General features: G+C 40.9%; 1 protein-coding gene across 4 annotated transcripts in view; it reads right to left on the bottom strand.

The window, feature by feature from the left end:
- CSNK1G3 (casein kinase 1 gamma 3) overlaps positions 1-14,995 on the bottom strand; it is a 119,288-nt gene that overhangs the window by 62,513 nt on the left and 41,780 nt on the right. For all 4 annotated transcript variants that reach the window (XM_080677936.1, XM_080677937.1, XM_080677934.1 and 1 more), the window contains exons 3-4: positions 10,108-10,148; positions 7,238-7,307 (exon numbers count right to left, since the gene is read on the bottom strand). In XM_080677936.1, the coding sequence (XP_080534062.1) occupies positions 7,238-7,307; positions 10,108-10,148 (111 nt within the window). The remainder of the gene's footprint in view (positions 1-7,237; positions 7,308-10,107; positions 10,149-14,995) is intronic.

Genomic DNA, 14,995 nt, shown 5'->3' on the forward strand with positions numbered 1-14,995 from the left:
CCAAGAGCAAAAGACAAAGAGAGAATATTAAAAGCAGCAAGAGAAAAACAGTTAGTTACCTACAAGGGAGCACCCATACGACTGTCAGCTGATTTCTCAACAGAAACTATGCAGGCCAGAAGGGAGTGGCAAGAAATATTCAAAGTGATGAATAGCAAGAACCTACAACCAAGATTACTCTACCCAGCAAAGCTATCATTCATAATTGAAGGGCAGATAAGGAGCTTCACAGATAAGAAAAAGCTAAAGGAGTTCATCATCACCAAACCATTATTATATGAAATGCTGAAAGGTATTCTTTAAGAAGAGGAAGAAGAAAAAGGTAAAGATAAAAATTATGAACAACAAATACATGTCTATCAACAAGTGAATCTAAAAATCAAGTGAATAAAAAAAATCTGATGAACAGAATAAACTGGTGAATACAATAGAATCAGGGGCTTAGAAAGGGAGTGGACTGACAATTCTCAGAGGGGGGAAAGGGTGTGGGGGGTGCGTGAAGAGACTGGACAAAAATCATACACCTATGCATGAGGACGGGGGTGGGGGGGTGTAAGGGCATGGAGGGGGGTGGGAACCGGGTGGAGGGGAGCTATGGGGGGAAAAAAGAGGAACAACTGTAATAATCTGAACAATAAAGATTTTAAAAATATATATCTCATTAAATAATTGAAAATAAATCTATTTTTATATTTTCATTGTGGTAAAATATACATTATATAAAATTATCATTTTAACCATTTTTAAGTCTACAGTTCAGTGACATTAGGTATATTCATACTGTTGTGCAGCAACCACCATTACCCATCCCATCCTATATAATAAAAGCCTAATATACAAATTGTCCCATCGGGCGGTCGTTCAAGCAGGAGTTTGACCGCTCACTATGATGTGCGCTGACCACCAGGGTGCAGTGTGGAACATGGCAGGTGTCAGCGATGCGCTACGACCTCTTGCTGGCTACCTGGGGGCAGGGGTGATGGGAATGGAGGTGCAGTGAGAATGCAGGGTGTCCGCCAAGCTCGCTCTCACTCCCCCTACTAACCTCCCCCACGGCTTGCGCACTGGGGAAGCCCCCGCACGCTCAGGTGCCGGGCGCCCGTGAGGAGCCCGAATTGTACCCATGTGGTGTCTTCCGGGTGAGCTGGGCCACAGCTGCTGGGACCGCAGGGACCAGTCGGGCTCCCCGTGGGTTCGTGCAGAAGCCGGTCTGCGAGGCCGGCAGGGAGATTGCACGCTCCCTGCCCGGCTTTCGTGTGGCACCGCAGGGTGGCCCAGAGGCCCACGCTGCACCCCGGCCCATGGCAACCGGCCACGCTCACTGCATCTTCGCGTGGGGACTCGGGCGCCGTGACTCAGGCGTAGGGGGGCACTTGGGGGCCCTGGGGCTCAGGTGCTGCTCAGGGCCCAGAGGTCAGCTGGGACCTCCCTTCCACATTAGACGCACGCACTTTGATCACTGGCCAGGCTTAGAAACCGCACTCACGCGTGAATTTCATGCACCGGGCCTCTAGCCTATATATATAAAACCCTAATATGCAAATAGAGTGAACAGGGAACAACCGAACAACCAGTCACTATGACATGCGCTGACCACCAGGGGACATGTGTGGGACATGGTGGGCGTTGGCAGCAGGCGGCAGAGCACAGGACACGGCAGCCATCAGCCGTGGAAGAATGGTGGAGCAGGTGAGCGGGGGCACCAGACCAAGGCAGGGTGCCAGTAGCTGTCATCAGGGCAAGGCTCTGGTGGTTATTGAAAATTCCTTGCTCCCACGCACTGCGGTCCCGCGGGGTGCTCACACCTGCTGCCAGCGCCAGCCCCACTTGCACCCGCTATGGCGCCCGGCGCCAGCGCAGATTGCTCAGTGCCATCAGCAGGTGCGAACGGCGGCTGCCAGCCCCAATCAGCCCTGAGGGCTTCTCCACCTCCCCTTGATCCTGAGGGGTGATGGGGGCCGGCAGCCGCCTCTCACACGCGCTGTTGGCGACAGCCTCGCTCGCACCCGCTGCCGGCACCAGAGCCACCGCTTGCAGTCCTCTGCTGGCATCCAGCACCGGTCCCGATCAGTGGGTGCGAGCGGCGGTTGCCAGCCCCAATCGCCCCTGAGGGCTTCTCCACCTCCCGCTGCTCCTGATGGGTGATCAGGGCAGCAGCCGCCACTCACACCCACTGAGGACACTGGCCCCACTTGCACCTCCTACTGGCACCAGCCCCAATCGCTCTGCGCCATCAGCAGGTGCAAGCGGGACCGTTGCTATCAGTGCATGGGAGCGGTGGCTGTTGGGAGCGGTGGCTGTTGGGAGCAGTGGCTGTGGGAGCAGGGCTGCCAGCAGCCAGGGGACTGGGGGCTGTGGCTGGAGGGGCCGGGTGGAGGCGCAGAGGATGGGAGAGACCCGCCCCTGTGCCCACCGCAGCCTCACGAACCACAGTTCCTTTCAAGGTGCACAAATTCGTGCACTGGGCCCCTAATCCTATATAATAAACCGCTAATATGCAAATAGAATGAACAGTGGAACAACCAAACAACCAGTTTCTATGACATGCACTGACCACCAGGGGGCGTGTGTGGAACATGGCAGGCATTGTCCACGGCGGGATGGTGGAGCAGGTGAGCGGGGGCAGCAGACTAAGGTGAGGCGCCAGTCGCTGTCATCGGGGCAAGCCTCTGGTGGTTACTGAAAATTCTTTGCTCCCGTGCGCTGCGGTCCTGCCCGGCACTCACACCTGCTGCTGGCACCAGCCCTGCTTGCACCCGCAGCCGGTGCCAGAGCTGCCGCTCACACCCGCTGCTGGTGCCTGGCGCTGGTCCAAATCACTCAGCACCATCAGCGGGTGAGAGCAGCAGCTGCTGGCCCTGATCGCCCTTGAGAGCTTTTCCACCCCCACCCCCGCTCCTGAGGGGTGACTGGGGCAGCAGCCGCCGCTCCTACTCGCTGACAGTGGCGCCAGCCTCAGTCGCTCTGTGCCATCAGTGGGTGTGAGTGGGGTCAGCACGGGTGGGAGCTGGGCTGCCGGCAGACAGGGGACCGGGGCCAGGGAGGGAGGGGCAGGGCAGGGGCGCGGAGGATGGGCCGAGACCCACCCCTGTGCCTTCCGCAGCCTCGCAGCCCACAGTTCCTTTCAAAGTGCATGAGTTCATGCACTGGGCCTCTAGACTATATATAAAAGGCTAGTATGCAAAGTGTCCCCTCGACTAACTGGGAGTTCGATCACTCACTATGCTGTGTGCTGACCACCAGGGGGCAGTGCGAAATGAAGAAAGGACCTGGCCGGCAGCTGGCAACATGGGAAGGGAGGCCCCAGCCATCAGCTGCTATGGACCCCACCCGTGCAAGAAATTTGTGCACTGGGCCTCTAGTTAAACAATATTTCCCATTCACCTTTCCCCTTAACCCAGCCGTGGGCAAACTACGGCCCGCGGGCCGGATCCGGCCCGTTCAGCTGTTCTATCCAGCCCACGGAGCCGAAAGAGCGGAGGGTTCTCTTGCTCTCCCCTCCGCTCCTTTACTTTGAATTTATATTAGTTCACACAAACACTCCATCCATGCTTTTGTTCTGGCCCTCCGGTCCACTTTAAGAACCCATTGTGGCCCTCGAGTCAAAAAGTTTGCCCACCCCTGCCTTAACCCATGGCAAACACCATTCTGCTTTCTATCTCTATGAATCTATTTTGGGTACCTGAAATAAGTGGAATCATAGAATATTTGTCCTTTTGCAATTAGCTTATTTCATTTAGCATAATTTCCTCAAGGTTCACATATATCATACTATGTGTAAAAATTTCCTTCCTTTTTAAGGCTGAATAATATTAAATTGTGTATGTACCACATTTTGTTTACTCATTCAGCCATCAATAGACACTGGTTGGTTTTGACCTTTTGGCTATTGCAAATAATGCAGCTATGAATAGATGCACAAATACTTGCTTGTACATGTGTGTATGACCAGAAGTGAAACTGCTGGATTAAATAATAATTCTATGTTTACATAATTTGAGGAACAGTCACACTGCTTTTCAGAGCATCTGTGCCATTTTATATTCCCTCCAGCAATGCACAAAAATCCCAATTTTTGCACATTCACACCAACACCTATTAACTGGTTTCTGGTTTGTTTTTTGTTTGATAATAGAGATTTTCATTACTGTGAAGTGGTATGTTTTTGTGGGTTTTATTTACATTTCCCTAATGATTAGTGATATTGAGCACCTTTTCATGTGCTTATTGACCATTTGTATATCTTCCTTAGAAAAACGTCTATGTAAGTTCTTTTGCCTATTTTTGAATTGAATTATTTGTATTTTTGCTGTTGAACTTTAGGAATTCTTTATATATTCTGGATATTGATTAAGTTGCTATTTAAATTGATACCTAAAATACAATAAGTGAATTATAGGTTAAATTATCTTAGTGGCCCATTTATGACTAAAAGCAGTCTGAAAATATAATCCTTTCAAATATCAATTCCAAAATCAAATTATTTTAAAGTCAGCAGTCTTTCCTCAAAGCTCACATGGATACTAAAAAAATGTTTTAAAAATTAATTATTGATAACAACACTAACAAGTAACCAAAATTCATATGATTCCTATGAAATATTGGACAATATTTATACCTGACAGTGTTTCAGAGTCATCACAATGCACACTTTTGGGCAATACTATTCATATACAATCTACATAAATGCTATGCCATGGAGCACAGGGGAGCATCCTGGTACATATAGACTACCCTGTAAGTGGTGGTCCCTTGAGTTGTGCAGTACTGAAGCCTTATGGCATTCAAGCAGTAAAAGATGCATGTTTAATTTTTAAAGTTAAAAATGGCAAAGAAAATGATAATAAAAGTGAGTGCACTTTTGGAATTCAATTCAATGATTCCATAAGTTCTATATTGACTTATTCATTCTTATCCAAGTAAAGTATTCATTGCAATTTTTCTACAGTAGTTTTACTACTTAAGTAGATAGAACTATTGTCATTATCTCCCAGCATCCAATCTTCCTTCTTCCAATAACACCTCAGTTTCTCATTGGGCAACTACCTCTCCCCATTCACAGTGCCTGAGTTTCAGGTAGTTCCTGGGATAAGCACAGGATCTAAATCTGGCAATCAAATTTAGAGTGATTAAATCAAGGAAAGGCATGGGGCACAAAATTAAGATAGTAAGATTCAGTTCCAGAACCTTTGCTGGTTTTTTTAGGAAAGAGGTGTTTTTATTATTGCTAAGCTATTGGTAACCACCTCTGTCATCTCTCATAAGAAGGGCTAATCAAAGAATGAAGCTTACACACACACACACACAGCAGAGCACAGAGACAAACTTAAGGCTGCCCTGTGACACAGCATTTGAAGTCCTGGATACTATGTCTTACACACAGGTACTCCCCAAATTATTTGTGCATGAGCCAATAAACTTTTTTTTTCACTTAGCTTTTCAGGGCTTTCTGTCACTTGCTAGTCCTAATATTCATGACTTCACATACAATTAGTTTTATCCCCCTATACTTTACATTGCTGTTGTCAGTGATAATTTTAATAACTCCTGGATGCCTGTCAGCATTATAAGCTAATAATAATAATAATAATAATAATAGCATTAATACACAAAATGTCGATTTATTGGCCCCACACTGACCACTCATTTGGAAAATATGCTTTTAGAAAAAAGAATGCAAAAATGGTAATGTATTAAGACATGAACAGCTCTACCAACTAGAATGTAAACATGCACTTACAAAGACATGAAAAAAATTCCATTTTATCAAATCTCAGGAAACAAAATATCCCTACCTAATAAGAAACTGTACATATAAAGTCATTATAGTTAGTGAAGAGAAAATGTAGTGCTGTGAGAAGTTTAACATAAAAGAAATGCAACATACAATAGGAAATTTTCTCATTAGTTTTTTCCAACAGCACATCCATTATCACTTAGATTTAGAGTTTATATAAAATATACCTTTATTAATTTCCTACAGCACTGTAATTACCATACACTTGTAGCTCAAAAAAAATAATAAAACCCACAAAAATTTATTTTCTACAATTCTGGAGGCCATAAATCTGAAATCAGTTTCACTAGGTTGAATCAAAGTGTGGGCAGAGTCACACTCCCTCTGGAGATTCTAATAGATAATCTAGATGAAGCTACTAGTGGTTGCCAGCATTCCTTGGCTTAGGGCCGTGGTCGGCAAACTGCGGCTCGCGAGCCACATGCGGCTCTTTAGCCCCTTGCGTGTGGCTATTCCACAAAATACCACGGCCTGGGCGATTCTATTTTGAAGAAGTGGCGTTAGAAGAAGTTTAAGTTTAAAAAATTTGGCTCTCAAAAGAAATTTCAATCGTTGTACTGTTGATATTTGGCTCTGTTGACTAATGAGTTTGCCGACCACTGGCTTAGGGCTATATCACTCCTATGTCTGCCTCTGTACCACTTTGCCTTTTCCTCTTCCGTAAATGTAAAATGTCCCTCTGCCTCTCTTTTACAAGGACATTTGTGATTACATTTAGGGGCTACCCCATAATCCAGAATAATCTCCTTACCTCAAAATCATTAACTTAATAATATCTGCAGAGTCTTTGCTCTAGGTATCATTTATAAGTTCTAGAGATTATGATAGAAATATCTTTTATGGGCCACTTTTCAGCATACCAACGATGTCATAAGTCATTTCAATAACTACATATTACTAAAGTGTAATAATATAGAAGCTATATTCATCTTATATTCTCAAATTAAATTTTTTCACAGTGATCTCTATTCATATTAGTACCAACATAAAAAGCTCCAAAAATGTCCTATCCTATATAATAAAAGCCCAATATGCAAATCAACCAAACAGCTGAATGACCAGTGGAACAACCGGTCGCTATGACGCATACTGACCACCAGGGGGCAGACATTCAACACAGGAGCTGCCCCCAGCCCGCAGGCCCCAGGCCAGCCAAGGCAGGTGCCAGCGGGCCTCCCAACCCAGTCACCCCACCGGTCGCCCCACAGATTGGCCCTGATCACCGGCCAGGCCTAGGGACCCTACCCATGCATGAATTTCATGCATCAGGCCTCTAGTTTAAAATAAGGAAGGGAACATTAAGACTACAGCCAGAAAATGTCCAGTAAGTAACACCTTAAGAAGTGATTCACTTTAACTCAATTTAAATACTATTCTTTAAAACCAAAGAGTTATCATGACAATCTATTTTATTACAAATTTTAAAATATAAAATTTTACCTCCAGATCCTAACTGCTTATAGAATCTATATTCCAAATGTAGCTGTGGTGCTCTGGATTTCATGGGTTCCTAATTAAGAAACAAAAAAACAACAGGTTATTAAGAGATCATTTGGCCCCAATTCCAAATGTTATAAATCTTGGTGTCAACTCTTAGATAATTAATATTTTATTAGGCATCTTTGTCTCTCTAAGGTTAGATCAACTGTATGCGTATTTCAATGTAAAATAAATTAATGTCAAAAACATACATAAGATTACATGGCTATTAGATAAATCATTAGGGAAATTTATGTTTGACTCTTTGACCTTGAAGGAAAGTATACACCAAACATTCATGACTGGGGGAATGGTGACCCTTACTCTATTTCTTTTGTTTCTAGGAATTCATCTTGAACTGTGTATTTCTTATGTAAAAGTTCTAGGTTAAAGTGAAATCATAGAAAAGTAGGAAAGAACAAATATGAAGATAAATTTTTGACAGTAACAATATATTTTTTAAATTTTTTACTTGGGATAAAGCTTAAACAAAACACACAGTTCATAAGCATTAGGTCCATGAGCTTTGTTAACTGCATATACCCCAGCAACTACCACCTCAAAAAATCTTTAGAACATTTTATCATCCTTCCCTCAGAGTAATCACTATTTGATTTCTATCACTTTTGGGTTAGTTTTGTCTGTTATTGTATTAATATTAAAGATATTACACGGTAAATTATATTATTTAGCAAACTAAATACCAAACTATGATGTGGTATTTACAGATTTTTAATATTTCCTACAACTTTTGTGATATTATACTCTTAGTACAGTTTTGGTAATATTACATTTAAAATCTTTTTTTTCTGGAAATATTAATGTTTATTGCATGTAACATTAAAATTTTTTAAAATATTTTTTTAAAAAGAGATTTCTGTCCTGTCAATATATTTTTGAATGAGGTGAACATGTCTCCATACTATACTTCAACCTCAAAATACCAGACACAGCTACAAAAACATTCCCAGTTCCTCTAAAGAACACTGCATAACCAAAATTATTATATGTCGCACTCTGATCACTATGCTTAAAAAGGTAAACAGGGGAAGAATGTAAAAGAAAAAATAAGAAAAATAATTAAGGGGACAGTAACATAGCATGAAGATGAAAAAGATGACATATGTGTGTATATGTAAGAAGGACAAAAGATGACATAATAAATGTTTACTAATACATCAATAGTGTCAAGAGGGTAAAAAGGTTCCAAATCTGAAATAACAGGACCTAACGGATACCACTTTATGACTAAAACAGAGAAGGAAACGTCAGCCTAGTGCAGTGGCTCCTGTTTTGACACAGTGGTTTATTTCCTTTAACATATCAGTTAAATATCATTTACAAGCTCCCTTGAGTGGACCTGCTCACTACAGGCTGCTACATCAATAACACAGCATATGGGTGTTACTACACTTCTATTCTTGTGCGCCACCCCCACTCCCAACACTATATAATGTCTACACCCAGGCTTAATCACAAGGAACAATAACAGCCTGTAATTATTGAAATCGAGAGTCAACCACTGGAATAGAACATGGAAAAAGAAAGAATCCCAAAGAAACAAAAGTTGGCAATGCCCATTCAAACACTGTTCAGTCCCTGCATCCTGAATCTCCCCATTGTGATTCATACACACTAACTCCTCCTGTACAGATTTCATGATCAGGAGGGAAGCTTGTCATTTTAACTTGGCTTTCTATGCAGCTCAGCCTATAGAAAGAAAACATTACTTATACTGTTTGGGCATTCTGAACCTGTAACAGTAAAATACTTCATTATAAAATTAGAAATTAACTCTTCTTAAATATTTCTGAGCTTGATTCATTGCATGAATTTATTAAATCTACCTCTGATTAACAGTGATGATGGTCAAGAGATGACCTAACCAGATTTTCTGACATAAAGCCAAGGACCAGACCTTAAAACCAAGGTGAACCCCTCCAGGTAAATGCCAGTCCAAACCCACAAGCCAGTCAGCCAGTCTTAGAGATACCACAACCCTACCGTACATCTTATTTCCCAGTGAAAATAAACATTTGTTGCAGCGAAACTTGGCCTATACTCACAAACATACTTTAAGTACAGTTTTCTAGCTCATCCCAAAAGATTTTCTATTGTCCCCCACTTACTTCTTTTCTAATCATCATCTTACATTACCTTAATACAGTGGTTATATTGGCAAGCACAAGATTGAGAATGGCAGGCAGACTGGAAAAAACCAGGCATGGAAACCTGGCTGGCAAACCAGATAGAAAAGCTGTGCCAAAGAAAGTTATGTCTTATAAAAACTCCCAGATCCCAACTCTTCCAAAAACAGAGATGCCTTACAGCTGTCACACCGGGCATATTTAGGAATTCAGAATGGTTCCATGGGAGTTTGCTTTCCTTGCTGTTCTCCACCCACATCAAGAATTTCTGAATCCCCGAAAGTCAAGCAATAGCCAGCTTTACCATATATAAAATATCAGTTGAGGAAGAGATTTTGAAAGCTACCTGGAAATACTTTCAAAGATTATAATCCTAAATATTAAGGAAACTTTTGTTCAAATACTTGAATCAGGAAGAGAAATCTTGCTAATTTTGATCCAATTAAAATGTCAATATGCCAGCTTCCTTAAGTGAAAAATAGTGCTGAAATTCAAAAATTCAATTCTATGATGCTACCTAAGTAGAGGGATTGAGTTTCCATGGCACAGAAAGATAGAGACATCCTATACATTGCCATATACTTAAAGACTCAAGTTATAAATATGAAAATAAAAAAGTAACTAAAATATAAGTTAATCATTAAAGAAATAGGAATTAAGGAAAAATAAGACACATGAACTTACCAGTTTAATTGCCACATATTCATTTGTATATAAATTTTTCCCTTAAAAAAGAAGGAAAAAAATGTCAAATTCTACCAGTAATTAATTCTTAAAGATATATTATGTAAAACTGTACTCTGGGTGGGGGGAAAAAAGCACAAATATATTTAGATGAAGCACAGGTTTCTTCCAACTACTTAGGAAAAACCTCAATGATGAGGAAATACTACAACTCAAAGACATATTTACTATTTCACCTGAATTCAGAGTAGAAAGTGATACTAATAAATCCTTCAGCCCACTTACAAAGATGAAAAGAATCTTATTTTGTTGTAATATTGTACACAACTCAATGTAATCGATAGTCAAACCCATGCTAAACTATACTGCAAAACCAGAACTCTTATATAAAAACAGGAATACGAAATTCCTCTCCTAATCACCACCTCATTTTAAATCCATTATTATTTAATGTAATCTTATTGGGGTTCATATGTAATCCAAGTAAACGCAATAAATACCTGGAAAAAATCTGTAATATATTAAAAATAGAATAAAAAAGTATTATCCAATAATTAGTTCTAATAAATTAGCTAACTACTTCGAGTGAAAAAAGTTATTAGCACCTTACTGTATAACCAAATTAAATTCCAATATTTTAAGAGTTAGATATAAGGCACAAAACAAGAAAAAATATTTTTCACTTTTTAAATTTATTTTTCAATTACAGTTGACATACAGTTATTATATTTATTTCAGTTGTACAACATAGTGATTATACACTTATATACCTTAGGAAGTGATCCCTCCCTAAGTCTAGTACCCACCTGAGACCATACATAGGTATTATATTATTAACTATATTCCCTATGCTGTATGTTTATCCCCTTACTATTTTTATAACTGCCAATTTGTACTTCCTAATCCCTTCACTTTTTCACCCATCACCCAGCTCCCTAATCTGGCAACCATCAATTTGTTCTCTGTATCTATGAGTTTTTTTCTGTTTTGTTTATTTATTTTGTTTTTCAGTTCTCACATGTAACTGAAATCATATGGTATTTGTCTTAATTTGACTTCTTTTCACTTAGCATAATGCTTTATCCATCCATGTCATTGCAAATGGCAAAACTGCATTCTTTTTGATGGCTAAGTAATAATCCATAGTATATATGTTCCATATCTTCTTTATCCATTCTTCTATCAATGGGCACTGAGGTTGTTTACATATCTTGGCTATTGTAAATAATGCTACAATGAACACAGGGGTGCACATATCTAAAATAATGTTTATTAGCCCAATATATGGAAGTTTTCAAAGTACTAAAAAATGGGAAAAAGTAAAAGGTCAGAAGATTTTTATACAGATTTGATTACATAAAATATTTTACATTTCTGAATATTGAAAAAAAATCTACCATATACAAAGAACAGATAAGTAACAAGCCAGAATAAAGACTTAATATTATTATTATGTAAAAAATTCAAATAAATTATAATAATCTTTGCAATGGTGGGCTGAAAATAATCTAAAAAGGCCCAATGGGTAAGCATCTGTAGCCCAAGTAAAATACTATGGAGAATTTTAAAAGCAATAAGTACATGAAGACAATTTGATATATAAATTAATGTTTCTTTGCAAGTATAGTAAAAAGAATAAATATAATATGTGATTTCTGAATTTCTAGTATTTTTTTCAATAAGCATGTATTAAATTTATGGCAAGGAAACTGTTATTTTTCTTATTATATTATTTTAAAAGGACAGTGTTTTGTTTTGTTTTCACAACTGTTACAGTAAATAGCCCTGGTCACATTGGCTACAGAACACAGAACAAGCAAGCATCAACTTTCACACGTGATTTTCCAGCATTAACACACCTAACTTCTTTTTATAAAGCAGCTGACAAATGGCAGTAAAACTTCTAAGCAAAATTTCAGTCTCATATATTGCTGCTATTGTACAGTGGTGTTTGTTCATACAAATAGTATAATACTTTTCTGAGTTTTTTTTATACCTATTTTATAAAAATAAATCATAAAAAGCATTCATACTAATACTAAATAATATGTCTCATAAACCCATTACAGTTTGCAGAAAGATGGAACTTAATAGGAATACCAAAAGTGGCGAACATTAAGCTATATTCAGATACTTATTGAGCCCATAAGTATTTAAAACACATATTAGAAAACATGTTTTCAGTCCATTTGTTTAGCATTATAAGCTGTGACTTCATATACATTTTCAAGAATATATTATGTATACAATTGTAGGCTTCCCCTAGAGTAAGTGTCCAGTGAATAATTCAATGGTACACTAACTTAATCTTGAGGAACTGATGTCTATCAAAGGAACAATTCTATTTTAAGTTCAAAGATGGAATTTGTATTTTCTCAGAACATTATAATCTTTTAAAAACTATTTTTATATATTTATTCACATGTACATGAAAAGTAAATATTCATAGGATAGTCAGATTAAATACAGATTCCATAGAACTTAACTTTACCAAATACTTCTAGAAGTAGTTTTTGTTGCATTTACATAGTCAACTATCTTTTATATCACAGCAAAAAGCACTAAATCCTAAAAACATCTTTTCTAGAACATTAGAGATTTTGTTGAATTTTGAGGGTTATATTTATAAACATCAACAATAATTAAACAATACTACCAATGCATTTTTGTCACCTAGCATAGACATAGGTCTCACATAGTTAGCTTTTAATCAATATTTGTTATATGCATTAACAAACAAATGATGCACAAACTGTGTGTTTGTGTGTACAGTATGAATAAGAGAGAAGTGTGTACATGTAGAGGGGATACACTTAAGAGAAGGCTCCAAGTAACAGATTGGTTCCAGCTAACAGGTTTTAATCCAATTTTAGAAGGTATTCCCAATAGAACTTTGTGCCATATTAAACTTGAAACGCTGCTGTTACCAATTTTATGGTATATGAATGGTAATTATAAAAAACTATGTTCTACAAAAACAATGTATATGTTTATAACAGAAAATACTAGTTACCCACCAATATCCACGTGCCCTCTTCTATAATAGAATGCACTCATTTTAAAATGGTTGTCGAGCTAGAGACTACATTTTCAGCCTTTCACCTTGAGGGGCCAAGTGACAAAGTTCTGAATATGAGGTTTATCACTCCCCACTCCCAAGAATAAATGTGTGCTCTCCTGGCCCTTTTTCTTCTTCGTGCTGGTTCGGAGGTGGCAACAACTGGAGCAATCACAATTCCACAGATACTGAAGCCATATATTGAGGCAGAGGTACCCAGACAGCCCTGGGTGCTCCTCCTCTGGTTTGTGTTATGTGAAAGAAAAAGAAACTATTTTGCTTAACACCATTTTGCTATAGCATCATAGTCTATTCCTTATTATTACACTAGAGACCCGGTGCACAAAATTTCGTACACAAGGGGGGGCTCCCTCAGCCCAGCCTGAACCCTCTCCAATCGGGGCCCCCTTGGGGGATGTCTGACCGCCGGTTTAGGCCCGATCCCATGGGTATCGGGCCTGAACTGGTGGTCCGACATCCCTCTTGCAATCTGGGACTGCTGGCTTCTAACCACTCACCTGCCTGCCTGCCTGATTGCCACTAACTGCCTCTCCCTGCCTGCCTGATCACCCCTAACTGCCCTCTCCTGCCAGCCTGATCTCGCCCCCAACTGCCCTCCCGTGCCGGCCGGATCTTGCCCCCAACTGCCTCTGCCTGTCTGATCACCCCTAACTGCCTTTCCCTGCCGGCCTGATTTTGTCCCCAAGTGCCTTGCCCTGCCGGCCTGGTTGCCCCCAACTGCCCTTCCCTGCAGGCCTGATAGCCATTAACTGCCTCTACCTGCCTCATCGCCCCTAACTGCCCTCCCCTGCCAGCCAGATCTCGCCCCCAATGCCCTCCCCTGCCGGCCAGATCTTGCCACCAACTGCCCTCTCCTGCTGGCCTGATCTCACGCCCAACTGCCCTCCCCTGACAGCCTGATTGACCCTAACTGCTTCTGCCGCGGCCCCCACCACCATGGCTTTGTCTGGAAGGAAGTCAGACATCCAGAAGATGGCTGGTCAACCCAGTCTAATTAGCATATTACCCTTTTAGTAGTATACATAGATTATATAGAATAGGATTGCTTAAATGGGGGGGAGCCTTTTTCAGCAGGAGGAGATGCTCTCGGCAGACAAAAATACATAATCCCTATATCTGGACTAATAGCCAGCCATATGCACTATACTACCAAATAAGTCATGAAAAAACTGAACCACTTTCTTACACCTTACACCAAACAGCTGTTGCCCTTAAAACCCCTCCTCAGCCCCCACCTTAGGTTCTGCCTTCACAATTCACCCAGATTAGGTCTGACTGGTCGGTTTCTATGCCAGTCAGCATCAAAAGCTCCGCCTCCTAGGCAGCCATTGGCTCCTCACAGTTTACCCAGATTTGGTTCTGAATGGTCGTTTTCTAGGCCAGTCATCGTCTCCGGGCCTATCTCTGTGCCTGATCAAAGAGGTGGGGCTGATCAGCAGCCCCTGAGGAGGCCCGGAGAGAAACAGAGGAATGGCTGCTGGTGAAGTGGAGAGAGAAAGAGAGAGGCAACGGCTGATCAACAGCTGCCACTGAGGCTGGGGATCATCAGACCCTGCCTCTCACTCTGCAGGCCTCTCTCTGGGCCTGATCCGCAGCCCCAATGGCAATCAGTGCTGGGTTGCTGCACCAACACCGGCTGCAGTCAGTGCTGGGTCCACGGTAATCCAGCACTGACTTCCAGTGTTTGGTCGAGGTATTGTTGTTACGGACCCTGGCTCTTTATATATATAGATTTTTCAGACAAGTTTTATAATACCCTTCAGTTAGGAGAAGTAGAAAAATCAATAAACAAAAAAATGATGAATATGC

The sequence above is a fragment of the Plecotus auritus genome, assembly GCF_963455305.1.
Source record: "Plecotus auritus genome assembly, chromosome: 7".
Lineage (NCBI taxonomy): Eukaryota > Metazoa > Chordata > Mammalia > Chiroptera > Vespertilionidae > Plecotus > Plecotus auritus.